The sequence below is a fragment of the Engraulis encrasicolus genome, chromosome 2, assembly GCF_034702125.1.
Source record: "Engraulis encrasicolus isolate BLACKSEA-1 chromosome 2, IST_EnEncr_1.0, whole genome shotgun sequence".
In the NCBI taxonomy this organism is placed as follows: Eukaryota; Metazoa; Chordata; class Actinopteri; order Clupeiformes; family Engraulidae; genus Engraulis; species Engraulis encrasicolus.
The window spans coordinates 47,690,904-47,712,888 of record NC_085858.1 but is presented as its reverse complement, the minus strand read 5'-3'; the positions used below and the strand labels follow the sequence as shown (position 1 = coordinate 47,712,888).

Here is a 21,985-nt window from a genome sequence, read left to right as displayed (position 1 = left end):
TCAAATAAGTTTTGTTTTGAAGGGAAGCCGGTATAATAAAAAAGACTACCGGTTTCAGGTAGAAAACAGTGGAGTGCATGTTTGTGTCTATAGTAGGCTATACCACCAGATGCAACTTGTGCCTGCTTTGAATGCATTGAATTACCAGTAAAAGTGTGTGGTGTCACATGAAAAAGGGCTCATTGGGTGGAACAAATCTCTTTACATCTGATGCCCACAATCTAATGGGCAGTCATGGGTAAGCGGTTAGGGGTCAGACTTGTAGCCCAAAGGTTGCAGGATCGACTACCGACCAGCCAGGTTGGTGGGGGGAGTAATTAATGAGGGCTCTACCCCATCCTCCTCAATGACTGAGGTACGCTGAGCACGGTACCGTCCCGCCGCACTGCTCCCTTTTGGGAGCCATTGCGGGCTGCCCCCTTGCACGGGTGAGGCATACATGCAATTGCGTTGTGTGCAGTGTGCACTTGTGTGCCGTGGAGTGCTGTGTCACAATGACAATGGGAGTTGGAGTTTCTCAGTTGGGCTTTCATTTCTTTCTTTCATTTTCTTTTCTAAATGTGAACACCAACAGAAAGCCACAACATGCACACTCTGATCTTGCACATTGTGTGATTATGTGTTTTTAAAATTATGTGAGGACTACTTCAAGGTCAAGTTGAAGGTGAAAGCTCGCACATCCAGGCGTCTGACCTGGGAGCAGGACCAATTAATAGCCAGATAGAAAAGGACAGAAAAGTCCGCTACAACCAGGATTTAATGCTCCCAATTATTTTTTTTATTTTTCCGTGACGTTTCGGGCAGAAGAAGGGTTCTGAAGAAGGGTTCTGCCCGAAACGTCACGGAAAAAAAAAACAAAATTGGGAGCATTAAATCCTGGTTGAAGCGGACTACATTACATTACATTACATTACATTACATTAAGGTACCAGAGTGGGCAGAACGTGAAGGCTAACAAGGGGCTGGTAAAGTCTACATGTGGCAGCTGATACTGCACACGTAAACGCTTGGAGAGGACTTGGGCACTTGCTTGGAAGTTTTTCTTGTATGGTCTTTGAGGATATCAAGAAGCTGCTATATAGTACAGTATATGGATATTTTTTTTGGGGAAAAAAAGGGTTTTGGCCTCTCGTTTACATGTAAACAGAGTTTTAGGGAACACATTTCAAAATATCTCGTTTAGAAGGGTAAAACGCTACTGTCACAATGGAGGTTTCACTTTTATCCATATGTTGTGGTTATATGTAAACGGCTAAAAAAATATCTGCCTTTGAAATATCAGCATACGCGTAACCAGCACTTTAGTCTTTCAACAAGGGTTCACTTCTGATTTGTAATACAACCTAATTGTACAACAACTTTTCTCACAAGTTACATAAATACACAGTTTCCTCACATCAATTGCGTGCATGACACTTAAACTCTGATCTAATAATATTCAATTCAAGACAACAGTAAACCAAAGTTCCCATTTCAAACTTCTAAGGTAAGAATGTGCATTGTTTTTCTCTGCTAGGCACCACTTGCAGTGAAAACTTGAAAGTGAATATTTCAAAGCACAGTGTCCGGCAATGTGAAAAAGGCCCCCAAATAAAACAAAGGCTTTGGTTGATAACAGTCGAGCCATTCTAAAACAGTGGCACACATACGCACATCACATACAGATCTATCACAGGGTTGACTGGAGATGGCAAGTTGTATGTTCAGGCAGAATTCCAGACTGTGTAAGTACAGCATATGAGGTCATGCATATACACATGTAGGCCTACACCAAAGAATGTGGAGCTAACAAGTAGCGAAGGACAGGTACTTTATGGGAAACAGTCAATAGGGGGCGTTGTGGGTCAAATCCGCCATTCTGAAATGAACAGGCAGTCACGTAAGGCTAGGCCTAATATGGCTTGCTACTTTGGCAACTTCAGCCTTATAGAGATAACTAAATTCTGCACCGATAGTGCAGGAAAAAAAACACATGAGATGGTATGTGCATTGGTAAATTAATAATTTCCCATAGCTACAAAACATATTTTTACCCTATTATGTAGAAATCGTTTATACATTTCCAATGCATTCCAATGTAATTTGGCCGATGTTCATTCCAGAATGGTGGCCACGCCAGGAAATCATGGGGCGAACTGTTGCTATGGAACCTTGTATTGGCCTTCGCTACTTGTTAGATCCACGTTCTTTGCATACACATCTTTTTTTTTTTAATCAACATACCTCCCTCCTCTATGAATTTCCTTTGATACCAAATCCAGTAATATAATTCTCATAACTTAAAATTTTCAGATAAGCATTTAACCTCCTGAAAGCTTTTTTTCTAAAAAAGAAGAAGAAAAAAGGGAAACTGCTTCAAACCTCATGTTTAAATATCAAAATAAAACTGTATGGAGTTCCTTATCTGATTACACGGCATCTACTCATTATAATATGGAGTTCGGCAGTAAAACAACAACAACAACAAAAATAACACTAATTCTTATTATTGAACAGGACAGTGGAAAGGAAAACCTTCTGAGTTTTGGGTTTTTAAGGTCCAGTTTATAACGAGTCATTCATGATTAAAATGTGTGTTGCTCATTCACAAAATCTGCACCTTTGCCATCACCCTATTTCCCACTTCACTTTCATATTCAGAATATGAAATATTAAATTACATTATATCACAATTTCATCCTCAGTAATTGATAATTAGTTAGGTGCAGTGTATCGGTCTCAGTCCCTAGAGCCCTATGGAGCTAGTCAGATGTCTTACTCAAGTCCCTTCAACTCTGACTGAGGGCTCAGACTGAGAGCCACTCATTTTGTTCCTTTCAATATTGCTATGACATTCAAACCTGCAGCCCCAGGATCCCAAGAATAACTCCCTAACCATTCGACCACACTAACTCTATGACAGCAAGTGTAAAATGACAACAATGACGTTTTTCTGATCGAGAGTATGGCGATGTCTCATAGGGTTTAAACACTTTGATAAGACACATCCACAATGATGGGAACAGTATAAGTCAATACAGACAGTAAAAAATAAGAAATAATAATAATAATAATAATGCTGATAATATAATAATTATTAAAATGTGATAATAAAACCACAAAAGTGTCATTCACATCACAGAAATCGTTGTCCTATGTATGTCCCTGGAGTAGCTCTTATCGTAGAAACCCTTCTATGCAGTCTCTTTCCTATATTGTCTTTCCACCGAAGGCTTCAGACATTCTCCACTTTGATGATATTAAGATGCCCATCCTGTGACGACAGACCGAGCGGGGACATGGATGTGCTACAGTTCTGAAGGTTTCCATCCACTTGGCCGGTGGAGAAGTCCGTGTTCTTCCCTTCAGCAAACGCGTCTGCATGTGCGTGTCCCTGCCCCAGGATAGGACTCTGCATGTGTGCGTGCGACTGCACGAGGCTCGAAGTGTATTCCGTAGGTGTGTGAGACGTGAAGGCCTGCGAGGAGTACGGCGGCGACAGGTGTGTATTATGCGCCACAGCTGCCTGGTGGCCTTGGAGACCTTCTGGGCTGCCAAAGCCATTCATGCCCGCAGAGCACATCCCGGGGGGCATGGAGAAACCGTCTGCGCTCTCCAGCCCGACGGAGTTGTCCGCCAGAGGCAGCGTGCCGCCCTGGGAGAAAGTGCTCTGCGTGGAGATGCCAAAGTTACTCTGGCTGAACGTGGACACGGCTGGCAGGGTTGGCTGAGCTGAGCTGAGTGTTGGGGCGTGTGTGTGGGCGTGTGCGTGTGCGTGGGCGTTGGTGTTAACGCAGGGGCCCAGTCTGGTGGCCAGCAGCTGCAACGTGCTGAGGATCTGCTTCTGCACCTGGGTCTGCTGCGCCTGCTCCCTCTCCAGCCTGCCTTGCTGCTCGGCCAGCATCCTCACGGCCAGGCCCAGGCTACGCACCTCTGAACCCAGGGACTGCATCTGGTCGCCCAGGCCCTGCCGCAGGGCCTCCAGCGCTCCTCCCAGGTGGAAGCTGGGCGACGGCTCCCTCCTCTGGGGCTGCTGCTGCTGCTGGTTGGCTGCGGCTGGGTGCTGGATGCGGATGGTGGGGTTGGTGGTGACGGCGGGGGCCTGTTGGGCCGTGGGGCTCGGGGGCAGTTGAGCCGAGGGGCTGGGGAGACGGACGCCCACACGGGGAGGAGGCGGGGCACCCATGCGTGGCTGTAAGCCTCGTCTGGCCAGGCTGGCGTCTGGAAGGCCGTCCACAGCTCTCCTCTGCAGAGTGAGGACAGTGTTAGTTTACATCAGAGGTGGAACGTAACTAAGTATTTGTACTTCGTTACTGTACTTACGTATTTTTTTCTGGAATTTGTACTTACTTGAGTAAAAATAAAAATGCAGACTTCTACTTTTACTCAATCACATTTTTTGACAATTACTTTCTTCTCCTTAAATTCTAAGGAGGATCTGAGAGATCTAAATGAAAAGAGCATGTTAATAATGACCAATCCAGGCCCTTCTTAAAATGAAATATAAATGCATGGCCCTATAGCAAAGACGGTAGCTCTAACAGAAGGCGACACTCAGGTCTTTTATGGGGAACAGTCAATAGAGGGCGTTTTGAGTTAGTTTTGAGTCAAATCCGCCATTCTGGAATGAACAGGTAGTCGTGTACGCCACTCTGTTATGACCAGTAGCCATAGCAACGTTCTTTGGCCATAGGAAAGACCGCGGATCTAATGCTAAAGTTAGCACAATATGGCTAGCTACTTTGGCAAATTTAGCCTTATAGATACTCAAGTTCTACCGTATTATGTAGAAATCCTGTACACATTCCCAATGCATTACAATGTACAGTGGCTTCAAAAAGTCTACACACCCTCTTCAAATGTCAGGTTTTTGTGATGTAAAAAAATGACAGAAAGACAAATAAATTCACAGCTTTTTCCACCTTCAATCTAAACTATTAACCTGTACAATGCAATTGAGAAACAATCATAAAGCTTTAAATGGAAACAATAGAAAATAAAAAGCTTCAATTAACATGGTTGCATAAATATACACACCCTTAAATTAATACTTAGTTGCAGCACTGTTGGCTTGTCTGGGCCATTCCAAAACCTCAAAATTATTCTGGTGAAGCTATTCTTTTGTTGACTTAGGCATGTGCTTGGAGAAATTGTCGTTCTGAAAGATTAGTTCCTCTGCATCTTCACCTTTCTACCAGGGGGCCGAAGGTTTTTTGCCACTACCACGGCCCCTGTGGAAATTTTCATAATTCCCTCCTCCATAATGAAGGCCCCAGTTACAGCTGAAGAAAACCAGCACAAAAGAACAATGCTGCCACCACCATACTTCATGTTAGGTATGGTGTTATTGGGGTGATGTTTTGTGCCAAATATACCCTTTGGAATTATGACCAAGTTCAATCTCTTGGTGGAGTAAATCTAGCAAAAATACTTCTGTAATCTCCCAAATGCATGTGAGAAGATATGTTATGGTCAGGTGAAACCGAGGTCGAACATTTTGGACATAATTCCAAGCGGTATGTTTGGCACAAAAACAACACTACATTGCCAAGGTAACGCCATGCGTAAAGTGAAGCATGGTGGTGGCAGCATCATGCTATGTGACTGTTGTTCTTCTGGGGCTGGGGCTTAAGTCAGGGAGGCAGGGTTTATGCACAGTTCCACAGAGGCCATTGTAGTGGCACAAAACCTTCTGCCCCCTGTTAGAAAGGTGATGATGCGGATGAACTTAATCATTCAGAACGACAATTACCTCAGACACATGCCAAAAATCAACAAAAAATGCCTTCATTAGAATAAGCTTGAGGTTTTGGAATGGCAGACAGAGTTCAGACCTGTATGACACGGAACATCTGTTGGGCGATCTGAGAAGGACTGTGCAGATGAGATGCATTCGCAATCCGTCAGATTTGGAGTGCTTTTGCAAAGATAAGTGGAAAAAAATTGGCACATCAATGTTCGCTATGCTGGCAGAGTCTTACACAAAAAAGACTGAGTACTGTAATAGAAGGAAAGGTGCTGCAACAAGGTATTACTTCAAGGGTGTGCATATTTATGCAACCATGGTAATTTAAGTATTTTATTTTCTATTCTTTCCCTTTAAAGCTTTGGGTTTGTTTTTCAACTGCATTGTGCAGGATAATAGTTTAGATTTAAGTGGGAAAAGTTGTGAAATTATTTGTCTTTCTGTCATTTTTTTACATGACAAAAACCGGGAATATGAACAGGGGTGTGTAGACTTTTGGGAGGCACTGTAATTTGTCCGATATTCATTCCAGAATGGCGGCTGCGGACGAAAATCATGGGGCCGAATGTTGCAATGGACGTTGTATTGAGTGTCGCCGCTTGTTAGATCCACCAGGGGGTGTTCACTCACGGAACTAGCTACTAGCCACAACTGGCTAACCATAATCCTACCTAAGTGCAAAATGAATGGGTGTCAATGGAGTTTTCTACCATTATAATTTTTGTGATTGTTTACAATTTTTTGTCCTGAAATATTAATATTAAGTTCGAAGCTAGAAATAATAAGACCCCATTTGAGTAGCGTTTCGATTATTTTGCGCCACTAGATCATTATATACTGGGTCACAAATCTCAATTTTTATGGGGCCAAACCCATAAACATTAGCGGGATGCTAGCGAGTACAGGTTGAAATCTTCTAACCTGCTGTAAAACTACACGCCTGAACGATTTGTCAATACAGCCTATTGTTAAACAACAGTCATAGTGCTTACCAGGAATGTTTTGTTGATAATATTTGTGACTGGAAATCGCAGTAGCAATGTATTTAGCATATGGGTTCCCCTTTCCATTCCATACATTTTCCCACATGAAGGACTGACCTACGCTCGCCAACTAGTGGACACTCCATAGTTACTGCAGTATGCATGCAAAGCTAACTGGCTACAATGGGAACCAATGAGACTGAACCTTCTCCCTGTTAGAGATTCTCTGGATCCACCTACTTTGCTTATGAACACACTCACCACTTGCTGTGGTCTGGTTGTAGTGAGGTCGATGGAGGAGGATGTCTGGGGCAACACCATGCTGCGCCATGCCTGATCCCTCCTCGGAGCTGGCGCCATCTGCTGGCCAGGTGTGGGTGCGCCTTCTCTGATCTGCAAAGACCAAACAACGAGTGCGTTTTAATATGAGACCTTGCCTCCTCCACTTGCTTCTCGTCATAATGACATCACTGACAACAGCATTATATTTCAATATCTTGCAAAAGCTCAATTGAGTCTTTTTCTCATTTGCAATTGGGATGGTGAATGAAAAACAGTCCCTCAAAAGTTGTTGTGGCTAGGCTGACAGCTGGGAAACTTTATCGTTTTCTCCACGGAGGAGGGGCCAGGAGGCGGGACGAGGAGACAAGCGCAAGTGGAGGAGGCAAGGTCGTATATTAAAACACACTCATTGATGTATAGGTGTAGGAAATCCAGGGAAGGGTGTGAAATGATGACCCCTGGTGTCTTCCGAATAGGGATGCAAATCATCGATTTATTCATTAATTGTTAGCTGATTGACCTTATTGATCAACTTATGATTAATTGATAAACGGTGTTTCCCCCCCACCAATCGCAATGCCTAAAGTCTTAAAATCAAAATTAAAAATGAGATAAAATGCTACATTTAAGTCAATTTCTAAGTAGGCCCTATTCTTTAATCGAAAGGTGATTGGAATGTTTCCACTTTTCACGCGCAATCTGACATGCCCATTTCACCTGGGTCTCTGGCCAGTTGAGTTGGCGATTACAAGTAATTTTATGTAATTAATTAATAACTGTTATACAGAGCTATACAGTAACACGGACAACCTAGATTCAAAAACTGCAATCCAGTGCCACATTCACAATGACCTTGATTTACTGTCCAAATGCCTTCATTGGACAGGTAAAACCAGGTTAGGCCTATGTTAGTCCAGTAGAGTTACATGGATTCCCAGGGGAATCAGGTGATTGTGAATGTGTGACATTGGAACCGTTGGACCCAAATTGCCCATCACTGTAGCAAACCAAAAGACATATACACAAACTACAAGGTAGTGAGTGGAGGACTACTTACGCGTGCTCTGTGAAGCAGAGCTTTGTCCAGTAGCCTCTTGCGGGCTTGGAGAACCGGGTTGGTGGTGGCTGGGGAGAACGTCAGGCGTCTGCGAGCGAAGATGCCCGCCATGGCTCCAACACCCGTGTTCGGGTTTGCCCGCTGGTTCTGGACTCCCGCCCTCTGAGCCAGTGAAGTGACGCTGACGATGCGAATGTCCTCCTCGTCGTTGTCATGTCCAGCATCCTTTTGCTCCTCTCTGCTACCTCCATCGGAGGAAGCTGCTGTCGCGCTGGGCAAGGTCCGCCTGTCATCGGAGGATGGTCCACCTTGCTGGGGAGGGTCTGGGGACGTGGAGTACCCAGCGACACGGGACGCCTCCCGCATCAAGTTCCCCAGCTGTCGGTCTCTCCAGCTGTTGGTCCTGCTCAGGTTGCCCAGGCTGCTGGCTGCCATGCCCTGGACACTGGCTTGAACACCTGTCAGGTTACCCCCAACCTTCTGATTTGTCCCGTTCCTGACATTGAATTCTTTGAGGAACAAGTAGATGGCTTGAGCAGACACCTTGATATTCTCCAGCTCCAGAACTGCCTTTATTTTTCGGAAGCTCAAGCCAGCCTCTCGTAGCTCCACTACTTTACGTTTGGCAGCTTCATCTAGTCGGCCCATGATCACCGATTTCAAAGATGATCACCTTTTCACGCCTTGATCAAACGAGGAAAAAGCTCACCACTGGTCCCAGAACTGTTGACACTTCCTTCATCAAATAATTGCCAGCAGGGTCTGAACCAGCGACCACAGATGCACACACACGGCGGGTATGTTATCTCTCATCGCAAATCCACAGAACACCTCAAACTCGTATGCCGTTTATCTGAAGAGAAAGTCTTGCTAGATGCAACGTTAAACCTTTGCTGCCTTGCTATCGGTGGCTAACGTTAACCAATAAAATATGAACTACAGTAGGTAGGCTACATTATTGCCAGTGCAGAGGAATAGACAGAGCTTACCAAAAGCGAAAAACCTATTGGCTAAAAACACGACTTTTCATACAACCTCGGTGAAGTTGTACAAGCACATCTTTTACAATCATATCTGTGGCACTATTTCTTTTTTCCGTAATGTAAACACTCGTCATTCACGTCGAATACGTGATGATATCATAGTCGCGCAACGTCATACGCATGCGACAGACCACCAGGCCAGTGGGAGGGAGTTGTTTGCTAGCCTGCTGCGAAAATGTAAGTATTGCAATGTAGAATCTGTTTAAATCCTTTTAGATACTTCATTATATGTATGCCCAGACATCATAAATAAGACGTGCACTTTATTGGTAATTGAATATGATGATATTAGTGCGATACGTTAAACATACACACAATACAAAATGCATTAGCTTTAGAAGAATCGGCTTCATTGATTCACTGTTGGCTCAAATGAATCAGGAGTTGCAATGCAAACCTCAACTGGTTTAACGTCAAAGCAGGATTAGATTGAATTTAACAGGAACATTGATATAGTGCTCTACAAGACGAAATTCACCCTGACACTCTGGTCTTGTTTGAAGCCCAGTTATTTCTGTTTGGCACAGTCGTTGTTGGTCGTGGGTTGGGTTTGTTGTTGTGTTGATAGTCCATCAGCTGGACCAAACCTTTCGTCGCGTCCAAGGTTAGCGACCCATACACACAGGCTTGAAACTACTATGGCTGCACCCGACGTGCCAGTCAACAGTAGTAATTGAACGTCTAATTATCGTTTCACCTTGCAAGTGTGGTGGAATAATATACATGTTTTATCGCTCTGCTTGTGTTGTTCTTCCACGTCGCCAAATGTCAGCTGGGTGAAGGGCCATTACGATTTTGGTGATGGTTTGTTTCTGTGAACGTTCAGGGCACCTTCACCCACTAAACGGAAAGAACGTTCTGATGATAAAACGAAGGAGCGAAGCAAAGAGAAATCTGGAGCCAAGCATGGAGCAGAGAAAGACCGTGGCCGAGACAAGACGCGCAAACGCCGCAGTGCATCCACCGGCAGCAGGTTAGCAGGCTTTCACTTCAGATAATTAACGTAATATGTCAACGATATGCTGCCCGGTGTGTCGTACTCAACCGTCGACTGTGATGCCAAAAGGCTGTTCTGAACGTTTTAGAGTAACAATCATGCCAATAACGAGAAGCATTCACTACCCCCTTTTACTTAGGGGATAGGTCTGTAGGCCATCTATGTTGCAATGGGTTGACTGCGTTATCGGGGTAGTAGTGTTTGACCTGTGTATACGCAGAGTTGAAAATCTGGTATTCCGTCTGTGCTATGATGAGTGTGGTTATCTCTTCCATTATGCCATTATGTCTCTAGAATTCTGAAGAGGTTTGGCTTGTTATCCCTGAACAACATCATCGTGCATGTGTCAAATAATTTCATCCATACCAGACTCTGTCATCCTTTCAGTTAGTGCACTGGTGCACAGTCATGTTGGAAGAGGAAGGGCCCCGGTCCAAACTGTTCCCATAAGGTTGATTGGGAGCATGGGATTGTCTTGTTGAAATTCCTTTCACTGGAACTAAGGGGCCAAGCCCAACTCCTGAAAAATAACCCACAACACAATTCCTCCTCCTCTAAATTCCACACTGTGCACAAGACAGTCCGAAATGTACTGTTCTCCTGGCAACCTCCAAAGCCAGACTTGTCCATGAGATCGTCCAATCGAAAGGTGTGATTCCATAGAATGCTGCATCTCAACTGCACTAGATTCCAGTGGTGGTGTGCTTTACACCACTGCATCTGTCACTTTGTATCCACTTGGTGATATATGGCTTGGATGCTGCTGCTTGGCCATGGAAAACCATGCATGAAACATTCTGCCTACTGTACTTGGGCTATTCTGAAGACCACAGGCAGTTTGGAGCTCTGTGCCAATTGACTGTTCAGAAAGTCGACCACCTCTTTGCACTATGTGCCTCAGCATCCACTGACCCCTCTCCGTCAAATGTGGCCTACCTCTTCGAGTTGCTGTTCTCGAAATCTTGTATTTTCTCAAAGCTGACTGCATAATTTAGAATGCTTAAGAGTGAGGAAAATGTATGACTCAGTTGCACAGCTGACACCCTATGACGGTTCCACATTTGAGTTCACTGAGCTCCTCCTGACAGTGGCCCATTCTTTCACAAATGTTTGTAAAAGCGGTCTACATGCCTGGGTACATTATTTTTACACCTTTGGCCAGGCAAAGTGATTACGACATCTGAATCTGATCAGTTTGGATGGGTGAGCGAATGTTTTTGGAAATATAGTGTATTCATGAATCATTTTAAAACCCAAATTACCGTATTGCTTGCCATAGTTTTTCATTCGCTGGAAGGCTCATGTTGTTGAATGGGCTCTACAGCCTACAGCCAGGGTACTTAAGCAAGAAGAACATTTGAAAATGACCCTGAAAATGACCCTAAGTAGGTCAGAACTCAGAAGTGGCATATTTGATAAGGCAGCCTTGCATTAATGGACAAATATAAATAAATTAATCTCAGACCCGCTCAGCGTTATCAGCGTTGGTTCCAGTTGACAATTTTATGCCACTATTTTACACTCTCCATGTAGCTACCATGTAACTAGTGCCATATTTCTCCCCAAAAGGATTTGTGGAATTGCATTGCTTATTCCGTTCTTATTGAACATCTCCCCACTTCGGCCTTTCTTCCCCCCCCCCCCCCCTCTCTCTCTCTCTCTCTCAGGTCTCGTTCCAGTTCCTCCTCCAGCAGTAGTTCTGGCTCCAGCTCGGGTTCCTCCAGCGGCTCTAGTTCGTCCTCTGGCTCCAGTCGCTCTGGTTCCTCTTCCCGCTCCTCTTCCTCCTCCTCATCTTCCTCGGGGTCCCCCAGCCCCAGTCGACGCCGCCATGACAACAGACGCAGGTCTCGCTCAAAGTGAGTAGAATGTTTTTACCTACACTTGTCTGTCAACTGTAAGTCGTGAGTTAGGTCGATACATTTAATGTGCAAAAACACTCTTGTTGTCTCTCTGTGCTATATTGTGCTGCCACTTTTATCCTGTGTCTAAGAAAGCTGCATCACTATCAATATTTTCTTATGAGGTCTAGATCACAGAAAAGAGGAGAGGAGAAGGAACGGAAGAAAAGATCTCCGAGCCCGAAGCCCACCAAGATTCATGTGGGAAGGCTCACTCGCAACGTCACTAAGGTATGACTTGTTGGTTGTATGCTTATAAGTTAACACTGTTAGGACAGAATTCTGGCCAATTTTAACATGTAGATCTATCGCTTCACATGGCAGTACCTGGTGACATAGCTATCCTGAAAGTTGTCTGGAATTCTTCGTTAAATAATGTACTTGCAACAGACAACAGTGACGCGTATCCAACTTTCTATCTTTCTCAACTTTCTCAGCTCTGACTTCAAATAAATAATGGTTACTCTCCCACTGTGTTGTACACTACAGGATCACATCCAGGAGATTTTCTCCTCCTATGGGAAGATAAAGCTGGTGGACATGCCTTCGGACCGCCTGCACCCCAATCAGTCTCGCGGCTACGCCTACGTGGAGTACGAGACCCCAGAGGAGGCCCAGAAAGCCCTCAAATACATGGACGGAGGTAGAGTAGAGTAGGCTGACATGTTGCACAGGTGTTAAAACGAGTAAATCTATGCACATGCATTGGCTACATTGACATGACGGTTTTAATTCGGAATGAATAATTCAGAATTAAATAGTTCAGTTGAGTTTCCTTTGATCTTTGATTCAATTCCGAATTAAGAAGTGTTTACATAACGTTTTCAAGGCGGAATTAAGCTTTATTCAGAATTAAATGAAGTTAATTCCAAATGTAATGTCTCATGTAAACGTAGCCATTGTATGCACATACAAAAGGGTAATCTTTCCTGAGGGAGACCCTGATGGGTCGACAGGTACATCATATCCCTTTCCTGCAGATGGGATTTGCTGAAAAATCGTAACAACAGGGCTATGATATTGCCAAGAGTCGTACGTAATAGATTAAGACATGTCCTATAGTATACCATTTAGGTGACACTTATAACATAATTATAACAAAACTACATGAAAGGGTTAAGTAAACCTTTCATTTGAATCAAAAGGCTTTTTTTATGTCCACAAAATTGTGTGATCACTGTGTTCACAGACTGATACAACAAGACAAAAACAAACAAAGGGGCGCATCTTGCATCCAGTGTCAAGGTGGATGCAAGGTGCGGTGCGCCCCCCCTTTTTTTTTTTATCTGAAGTTTTCATTTGGGCCAGCCGCACCCTCAAAGTTAAAGGATTTATCCGGAGTTGGAACAAGTTTGCCTCATTTTTGCATGTTTGGGATGAAATGCAGTCACTCTAGAGCAAAATCAAGGCAAAAGGATGCATTTTGAGAAAGTTTGATAATATCACGTTAGCCTCATTAGCCATATCAGCTATGCAATATGATAGAATGGGGGCATCATATCTCGGCGATTACTAGTGGTGTGGATCGGCACTGCCCTCACGATCCGATTCGATCACGATTCGGGAGGTTTCGATTTGATTCTATGCGATCCGATCCGATCTGATTCAATTCTATTCTTCATTGCAATGCATTACATTTCTACTGAAAGCAAAGCAAATGTTTAATCAGTCATGATGAGGCAATACAAGTAGTCAGATACTGAGCAACAATTTATTGGCTGTTTTCTGTATCTGTCTTGCGATGTTTTGAAGTGCTTTTATTTAATTTAACATTCATTTGCTCCGGAAATATCCATGGAAGTAATTGAAACTTTAAAAAATTGCCGGATCGATTCTGGAACTTGCCGGATCGATTCTGGATCTGCCATGGCCCGCATTGGATTGGATCTCCGGATCGATCATTGTTGACACCACTAGCGATTACACACATTTCAAAAACACAACATTTTTAAGTCTTGCACAACTCAAAACGACGTCACACTTACCTCGTAATATGTTGTGGGTATCCACACACAAACCGTCCCAAGCCCTTCATGTATTCTTGAAAGGTCTGCAGAATGTGTTTTGTGAAGCCAGAACCTTGACAATATCTACAGTTACGGTCAAGCCAACTTTTTGACACAAAAGTCCATAAAAGTAGATTGCCTAGTGCGTCGCATCATCATGATATGAGCTGTGGTTACGCGCTCTGGAAATCATAGCTCCTAATAAGCACGGACTTAGCACATTTAATGTGGACAAGTTATTGGGTGGTATTGTAGATAGTAACCTATTGATGTGAAGGGTGTAGGCATAAACACTTAAACATTTGATCATGTGTCAGTGCATGGCAAGTCATAGAGAGATGTGCACGAACACTTGTGTAGCCTATTAACTGTTCTGTTCAACTTTGGACCGAGAGATTCGAGGCGGCTGCTCAACTGCGGAATCTCGAAGTGAAGCCCCCACCCTCCCCTCTCTCTCGCTCTGCCCGCATGATTGACAACCTAGACCAAGCTGCGTGAGCAAGCGGTCTCACGTGCAGGATGACTCGAGTTGGTGGGATTACAGGGTTGAAGTAGGCCTATGGCCCCAAACAGTAGCTCTAGCCTAGACTATTTCAAAACGTGTTTTTATTTTCCCAAAAGTAAACATTCTTGTGGACACCGATGAACAATTAAACAAACCGCTGCATTTTTAGGGCGGCGCGCTCCAGTTTGACAGCTGATAATGCCGGTTGGAAGAAAATAGGCTACATTTCACTTCGAGATTCCGAAGTTGAGCAGCCGCCTCGAAGCTCTCGGTCCAATGTTAGTAGGCTAGTTCGTGCACATCTCTCTGTGCCTTGCGAAGCACTGACACATTACCAAATGTTCAAGTCGACTATGATAGCGAGCGAAACAGCTGGATGGGGCGCCCTGCGTTGGGCACGGTGACCGCGATTTCCTCGGGTTACCTGAACGACATCGCAAAGTTGGTCCTGAATCAACATCTGGTATGTTAGCCTATTCTAGGTCTGATTCCAAAAATTAACGGGCATGCCAAGTGCCGTCACGGTGGTATACGGCTCTGGTTATGGCTAGATAGGCTATTACAGTGGCTATATGTGGAACTGTGCCTAAACCAAAACTAATTCGTAAACATAACCTGTCAGTGAAAATGTGTGCACCAACCTAACATGCCAAATTATGCCTTTACCAAAACATATTCCTAAACTTAACCTGTCAGTGAATAATTGTATTTTGTAAGCACGTCTGCATAACTGATCTTAATCCATAAGCTACAGAAGACGTTACTGGCGCGAAATCTGACATAGATAACCACTCAAACCAGATGTTGATCCAGGACCAACTTTGCGATGTCGTTCCAGCAACAACAGTAACTCGAGGAAATCGCGGTCACCGTTATGGCACAAGGTCTTCTTCACACAAAAGCACCAAAAATAATATTTATCCTAGGCTAACACAATTCGGTATGCCTACACCCTTCACATCAATACTATCTACAATACCACCCAAAAACGTGTCCACATCAACTGTTTTAACTAACTACGTGCTTATTACAGAACTATGAGTATTTCCAGAGCAAGTAACCACAGCTGATGATGCGACGCACTCGGCAATCTACTTTTGTGGACTTTTGTGTCAAAAAGTTGGCTTGACCATAACTGTAGATATTGTCAAGGTACTGGCTTCACAAAACACATTCTGCAGACCTTTCAAGAATACACATGAAGGGCTTTGGACACTTCGGTTTATGTGTGGATACCCTCAACATATTACGAGGTTCGTGTGACGTTGTTTTGAGCTGTGCAAGACTTTAAAATGTTGTGTTTTTGAAATGTGTGTAACCGCCGAGATATGATGCCCCCATTCTATCATATTGCATAGCTGATATGGCTAACGAGGCTAACGCGATATTATCAAACTTTCTCAAAACGCATCCTTTTGCCTTGATTTTGTTCTAGAGTGACTGTATTTCATCCCAAACATGCAAAAATGAGGCAAACTTGTTCCAACTCCGGATAAATCCTTTAATCAATGAACCCTCAGTGAAGCCTGCTGCCCCCTGCTACAGTGAACAGTGAAGCCTGCTGCCCCCTGCTACTAGTTAGCAGTGAAGTCTGCTGCCCCCTGCTACTAGTTAACAGTGAAGTCTGCTGCCCCCTGCTACTACAGTAGTTAACAGTGAAGCCTGCTGCCCCCTGCTACAGTGAACAGGGCATTTTTACCTTCGCCAGAAGGTTATGTTTTGCCCGCCGTGTATTTATTTGTGAATATGTCTGTTTGTACTTCGTCTAACTCAGTCAAAACTTAGCCGATTTTCATGAAATTTTGTGGGATGATTGGTCATGACCCAAGGAAGAATTGATTAGTTTTTGGGAGTGATTGGGTCAAAGGTCAAGGTCAAAATGTTTGTTTGTACTTCGTATAACTCAAACAGAACTGAGCCGATTTTTATGACATTTAGTGGGATGATTGGTCATGACCCAAGGAACAATTGATTAGTTTTTGGGAGTGATTGGCTCAAAGGTCAAAGGTCAAGGTCAGGAAAAGGTCAAAAACGTACATTGAGCCGATTTTTATGAAATTTAGTGGGATGATTGGTCATGACCCAAGGAACAATCGATTACTTTTTGGGAGTGATTGGGTCAAAGGTCAAAGGTCCAGGTCAAGGTCACGAAAAGGTCAAAAAACGTAAATTGAGCCGATTTTTATGAAATTCAGTGGGATGATTGGTCATGACCCAAGGAACAACCGATTACTTTTTGGGAGTGATTGGGTCAAAGGTCAAGGTCAAGGTCACGAAAAGGTCAAAAACGTTTTTCTTTGCCAAGCACTATATGCCAGAAGAACGTGTGCATGCTGAATTGAATAAGAGGTCAAGACTGGGCCAAAAATGTAATATTACGATATTCCAGTCCGATTTAAATGAAACTAACACCAAAATTTGGAGAATGTTATGCCCCACACTTTGAAGATGGCCAGAAAAAAGTAAGTGGCGTAGGCGAAGGTTTGCGCTCTACCGAGTGCCCATTCTAGTTGTTCTTGCACTTGTTGCTTTGCTTCAGCCTGTGCTTGAAGAGCAGGATATGTGCGATCCATATTGTATGACAACTACTGTACATAATGGATTCAAGTTTGCAGGGCCCTAAATTAACTTTTTTCACCACCAGCCGAAATCGCTAGTAGATGTAAATATATACAAGCCAAACATTTTCTCTAATGGGTCAAAGTGGCTGCTAAGGTGGTCTTTTCTACCAGCCAATCTGAAATTTCACCAGCATTTGGCCGGTTGGCTGCTGTTAATTTAGAGCCCTGCAAGTTTTGTTTTTTTTCCGAACAACACAACCGTGTTCTGTTCTGACCCTGGTATGTTTGCTGTGGATGTCTCTCAGGTCAGATTGATGGTCAGGAGATCACTGCCATAGCCATATTGGCCCAACGTCCACGCCCTGCTCCCCGCCGCGTCTCACCCCCACGAAGGATGCCCCCACCCCCACCCATGTGGCGACGCACACCCCCACGCATGAGACGAAGGTCAGTGAGCCTCTCTCTCTCTCTCTTATCTGAATGAAGGAAGGACAGCACTCTTCAGGTTTTTCTGTGTTTATTCGCCCATAAACGTTTCGGGCAGAGCCCTTCTTCATAGATTCTGCCCGAAACGTTCATGGGTTAATTAACAGAGAAAAATCTGCCCAGTTAAGAACTGTGAAAACCATTGGGCAATAGTGTGAGCGTGTGTTCTTTACCTATCTCTTATCTCACAGACAACACTTATTAGAGTCTCATTGTACTTGTGTAACGACAATAGAGGCATTCCATTCTATTCTATCCTGTTCTACTACACTGATGCATAGGTTTGTTTTATGCAATTGCCTGTCCAGTTTCTCAGAGTAAAAGTCCTTTTTTTCCATGGTGTGCTCTTGTGCTCCTTGTTTGATCTAAATGTGTTCAAGATGTTAATTGTTAGAGGTCTTGGATTAGCATATTTTACATGTGTAGCTCCAGGCTAAAGATAATTTCGATCCCCTAATGTCTAATGTTCCGTGTGTCTAGGTCCCGGTCTCCTAGGCGACGCTCCCCTGTTCGAAGACGTTCCCGCTCCAGATCTCCCGGCCGCAGGCGACATAGGTCCCGATCCAGCTCTAACTCCTCCCGATAGCTGCTCCTGCAACCACCCCCACCCCCCCCCCGGCCGCAGGCGACACAGGTCCCGATCCAGCTCTAACTCCTCCCGATAGCTGCTCCTGCAACACCCCCACCCCCACCCCCACCCCCCCGAACACCCCCAAGGTGTCAGTTCCAGCTCCAAAAAAGTCAAAACCCTGCCTCATTTCCATGTGTCTGCTAGTCCACATGTCTCTTTCCAACAGAGGTGACTTTTTTTTTTTATTAATTAGCTGGTCTACCTGACTTCAGTGTTTATGATCAGCTGATCAGAGCCAATCACCAATTACTTTTGTGGCAGGGTTTTTAAAATCTTTTTAAACCCGGAATTGACTCTTCTCAAGGCGGGCCATCATGTTTTGACCGTCCGTAGACGGTTCCTCACACCTCAATTGTTGTCTCTGTATTTTCAGAGGCTGCAAACATTTTTTGTTGTTTTGTTTTTGTTTGGTGTTTTTTAATTTTTAAATTAAAAGGTGCTTTGAAGTTGCTGTCTTATTTCCTTTCTGACAATAGGTGCATATTTGTTTAATTATGTTCGCTTGTCCATAGAAATGATTTAGTCAATATGAAAATAATTTTGCTACACTGACTTTTGTACTTGTTTTGGCTATTAAACTGGTGAAATGACTTGTTACCCGTTTTTGTCCTTAAAATGAACGATGAATGATGGAGTTTTAATTGACTTGCTGGATAGAAAAAGAGGTAAAAATTCAAGCCTTGGGTAACTGCATTAATTATTACAAGATCACCTGTTACAAAAGAAGGGGCTTTCCCGACTAACAATTTGCTGAAAGGGAAGAGTTGCAACCTGGGAGCAATGTAGGCTGTGCACAACCATGTCCGGTTGGCAAGTGAAATCATTTCGAGCTCATTCAGGAGACGGGAGCAATTCGGCACAACTGAAGACTGATGCTGGAGCTGGCGCTCTCACTGGGGACTTTCTTGGATGGTTAAGAGGTTTATTTGAAAACGACCACTGGAGGTCTCTGTCTCACAAGACCAAAGCAAGGTTGAAGGCAGAGGGCCGAATGTGAAACGGAGTGGAATTCACATCGTGCCCAAACTGCTTGCGAGCAGCAGTAGTGACAGTTGGACGTCGATGTTTGGAGGCGGTGTTCGCTGTATGAACTAAGACTTTGAGTAGGCCTACGGCTGTATTGTAATTGTTGATTGAAATGGCAAACACAACCGAAGTGGTGAGATACCAAAGTCGGTGTTCTGTGTTAAAGTGATCTCGTATGGTTTAAGTTCCTGCCCTTCTACTGCTGCCGAACTGAAAACAATCTCCGTTCGCACAGCGTCGTCCTGGATGACCATGGCCACGGCATCAGACGCAAACCGACGGGCACTGTTGGAGCTTCTGGACAGAGAAGGGAATGGAAAGTGTGTGGATTGCGGCGTGGCAGGTAAACATGAGCAGATAATTCGTTTGACAGTGCGCTTTCTTTTGCCACAGGCTACTCAGGTGAAGTACAGACCAGTATGCCGTGGAGGCGCGCAAATTGTGTTAAAGCGCATGGCATGGACTCGCCCAGAAAAGCCTAGCTTTACGCATGGCGCATAACAGAAAACAATCTGTACTGCATTCTTTCTTCTTCTCGTTCATATAGCATCAATACATGTGTGTTCCTTGTGTACAGAAAACAAATATGCTAACCTGAATAGGCCTATGTCATGACTGTCAAGTTCGCTTCTTACAAGTTTCCTTTGGGCAAACAACTTCATTTTCAAATCGTAAAGGTCGCTTTGCCTCTTCAGTCACACACCTTAAATTTAAGCAGTGCTTTTGTGTGCACCCATGGCAGCTATCTCAAAGTTATCAGCAGCACTGCACACGTCCAGCCGAGGTGTGGACAAACAGGATTGGTTGCATTTCTTCTTCCCAGAGCGCCAGAGTGTTTCAGACTATTAGACGGCAACTGATTTCTCTCCTCTCAGGCACCCTCCAACAAATGTGGTTTGTCCCCACCCAACCCTTGATGTGATTTTCGCAGGAAGTGAACTGTAGACCAGTGGTTCTTAACCAGGGGTGCGGGCAACCCCTGGGGGTGCACCTGAGATTTCAGGGGGTGCGCGGGGTTTTGATTATGTTGAGGTTGCGACCAAAATTTTTGCTGGGAACATTATATTTAGTCCAATTTAAGACAACATTAAAACATGTTTGGTCCCCATTTAAAGTCATTAAGGTGTTGATTAATGTCCCAAGCAAGAATTATTGCAATTAATCTCATTTTTAGCATGTATGTAGAAGTTTGGGTTGGGGGTGCGCGACTTCTCTTCGGCACAGGTAAGGGGGTGCGTTAAGAAAAAAAGGTTAAGAACCACTGCTGTAGACCTGCAGGCAGATCAGTGTAGACATACAGTAGCCTACATGTAGGCCCCCTAACACAATATTTCTATTCATCGATGCCTGGAAAGACTGTTCAAATTACTACATGGATGTGATTTTTAGCTGCCCATTTGGGAGCACGCAGCAGGTGCCAATTTATCCACTAAGCATTGTGTGTGTTCTAACAAAACAAAAAAAGAATTTGATAAAGCCTAATCAGTATTTGTGGCAATTATAACAGTAACGTTTTGACACAAAGGTTTAGTTAGTCATCTTCCTAAATGACTAATCTGACACTGTAGTTTAAGCCCTTCTGAGTTTATTTAGCATACCTCCGCCCTTTCCCTGCAACACAGTGAAATATTAGTTATTTGGTTCTTAATGCATTCCTCCCTCTGCATCTTCTGATGTCTTCTGAACTTTTGATAGATGTCTTGATGTACTGTATCTGTCCAACCGTGATGAATGGAGGAACATTTTATTTGATTAGGCCTATACAGTATGTAGTTTATTGGTGTGACCTTTGTGTCTTCATATCTCAACCTGTCCATGGCACTGTCTGATTTATAATTTAAAAGCATCTTCAAGTTCATTTTGTCACTTGGATCCTCGTGGAAGAATGATAGGCTGCTGGACTATCAGTCAGCATACTAATGGTGCGTTTCGTGCCATTTCAGGATCTTCCCTTGCCTGCTCAGTATCAATGATCTGCTTAAACCCTAACTCTGTAGGCCTACATAGGAGACATAACGTCTCAGGGAAGCTGTGAAAACCCATCACGATTTGGTAAAAAAAAGTTGTCTGTAAACATAAAGAGGCCTGTGTGTGTGTGCGTGCGTGCGTGCGTGCGTGTGTGCGCGTGCGCGTGCGCGCGTGCGCGTGCGTGTGCACGTGCACGTGCACGTGCACGCGCGCGTCAATGCGTAAAACCGTCTTTCAAGTCCTATCTTGGCATCTGGCTCTTGTGAGATTGTGCCTTTGTGAAAAGCAACGCAGTGGTGCAAAGTGCTGAAGCCAAGCCAGATCCCTAGCTGCACTGTATATTGTGTGAGAACATGCATTCGCATTGACTTGACAAATGCTCTCCGGGCGGGCTCTGAATGATATTAGTCAGATATATTTTGATATCAAGACATGTTACTGCCCGCTTATCATCTGTCTGTCCTCAGCTTGTCTTGGGTAATTTGGCGGTGAGCTGTACAAGCATGCATGCCCGGCTTACAAGCCCTATAAGGCAGGGCTGGACTGGCCATCTGGCATAGCGGGCATTTCCCGGTGGGCCCTGCACTGTCGTGGGGCCCTATTTTCAGAAATGTATGTATATTTTTTTACATTTCTGAAAATAGGGGCCCATGAGGGTGCAGGGCCCACCAGTGAGTCAGTTCTGTGCCGTTCATTTTTAGGGGCCCCTTTTAGCCTAGTGCCTGGGCGCGATTTCTCCCCCAGTCCATCCCTGCTGTAAGGCTACTGGCAGTTTGCTTGTCTGGGAGGCTATACATGGCTTTGGACGGGGAATCAG

General features: G+C 44.3%; 3 protein-coding genes across 5 annotated transcripts in view; 2 read left to right on the top strand and 1 right to left on the bottom strand.

The window, feature by feature from the left end:
* Positions 1-1,115: 1,115 nt before the first annotated feature.
* LOC134439876 (uncharacterized) lies at positions 1,116-9,185 on the bottom strand. Its single transcript, XM_063189788.1, has 3 exons — positions 8,048-9,185; positions 6,970-7,101; positions 1,116-4,225 (listed from the first exon to the last, which is right to left on the bottom strand). Exons 1-3 carry the CDS (start codon positions 8,693-8,695, stop codon positions 3,215-3,217), a joined length of 1,791 nt encoding a protein of 596 aa, XP_063045858.1. The 5' UTR covers positions 8,696-9,185; the 3' UTR covers positions 1,116-3,214.
* LOC134439886 (RNA-binding protein with serine-rich domain 1) lies at positions 9,186-18,764 on the top strand. 3 transcript variants are annotated; one of them, XM_063189806.1, is made up of 7 exons: positions 9,186-9,267; positions 9,917-10,063; positions 11,755-11,943; positions 12,117-12,216; positions 12,475-12,628; positions 17,363-17,504; positions 18,024-18,764. In XM_063189806.1, coding segments are annotated over exons 1-7 (840 nt in total). In that variant the 5' UTR covers positions 9,186-9,265; the 3' UTR covers positions 18,130-18,764. The 3 variants fall into 3 exon arrangements, with proteins under 3 accessions (XP_063045876.1, XP_063045870.1, XP_063045884.1); XM_063189800.1 differs by having other exon boundaries at positions 12,111-12,216; XM_063189814.1 differs by lacking the exon at positions 9,917-10,063 and having other exon boundaries at positions 9,194-9,267; positions 12,111-12,216.
* A 191-nt stretch (positions 18,765-18,955) lies between these two features.
* Positions 18,956-21,985, top strand: part of LOC134439859 (arf-GAP with dual PH domain-containing protein 1-like) — a 42,179-nt gene continuing 39,149 nt past the window's right edge. Inside the window, exon 1 of the mRNA XM_063189765.1 lies at positions 18,956-19,543. Within this exon, the coding sequence (XP_063045835.1) occupies positions 19,447-19,543 (97 nt within the window). The 5' untranslated portion in view covers positions 18,956-19,446. The remainder of the gene's footprint in view (positions 19,544-21,985) is intronic.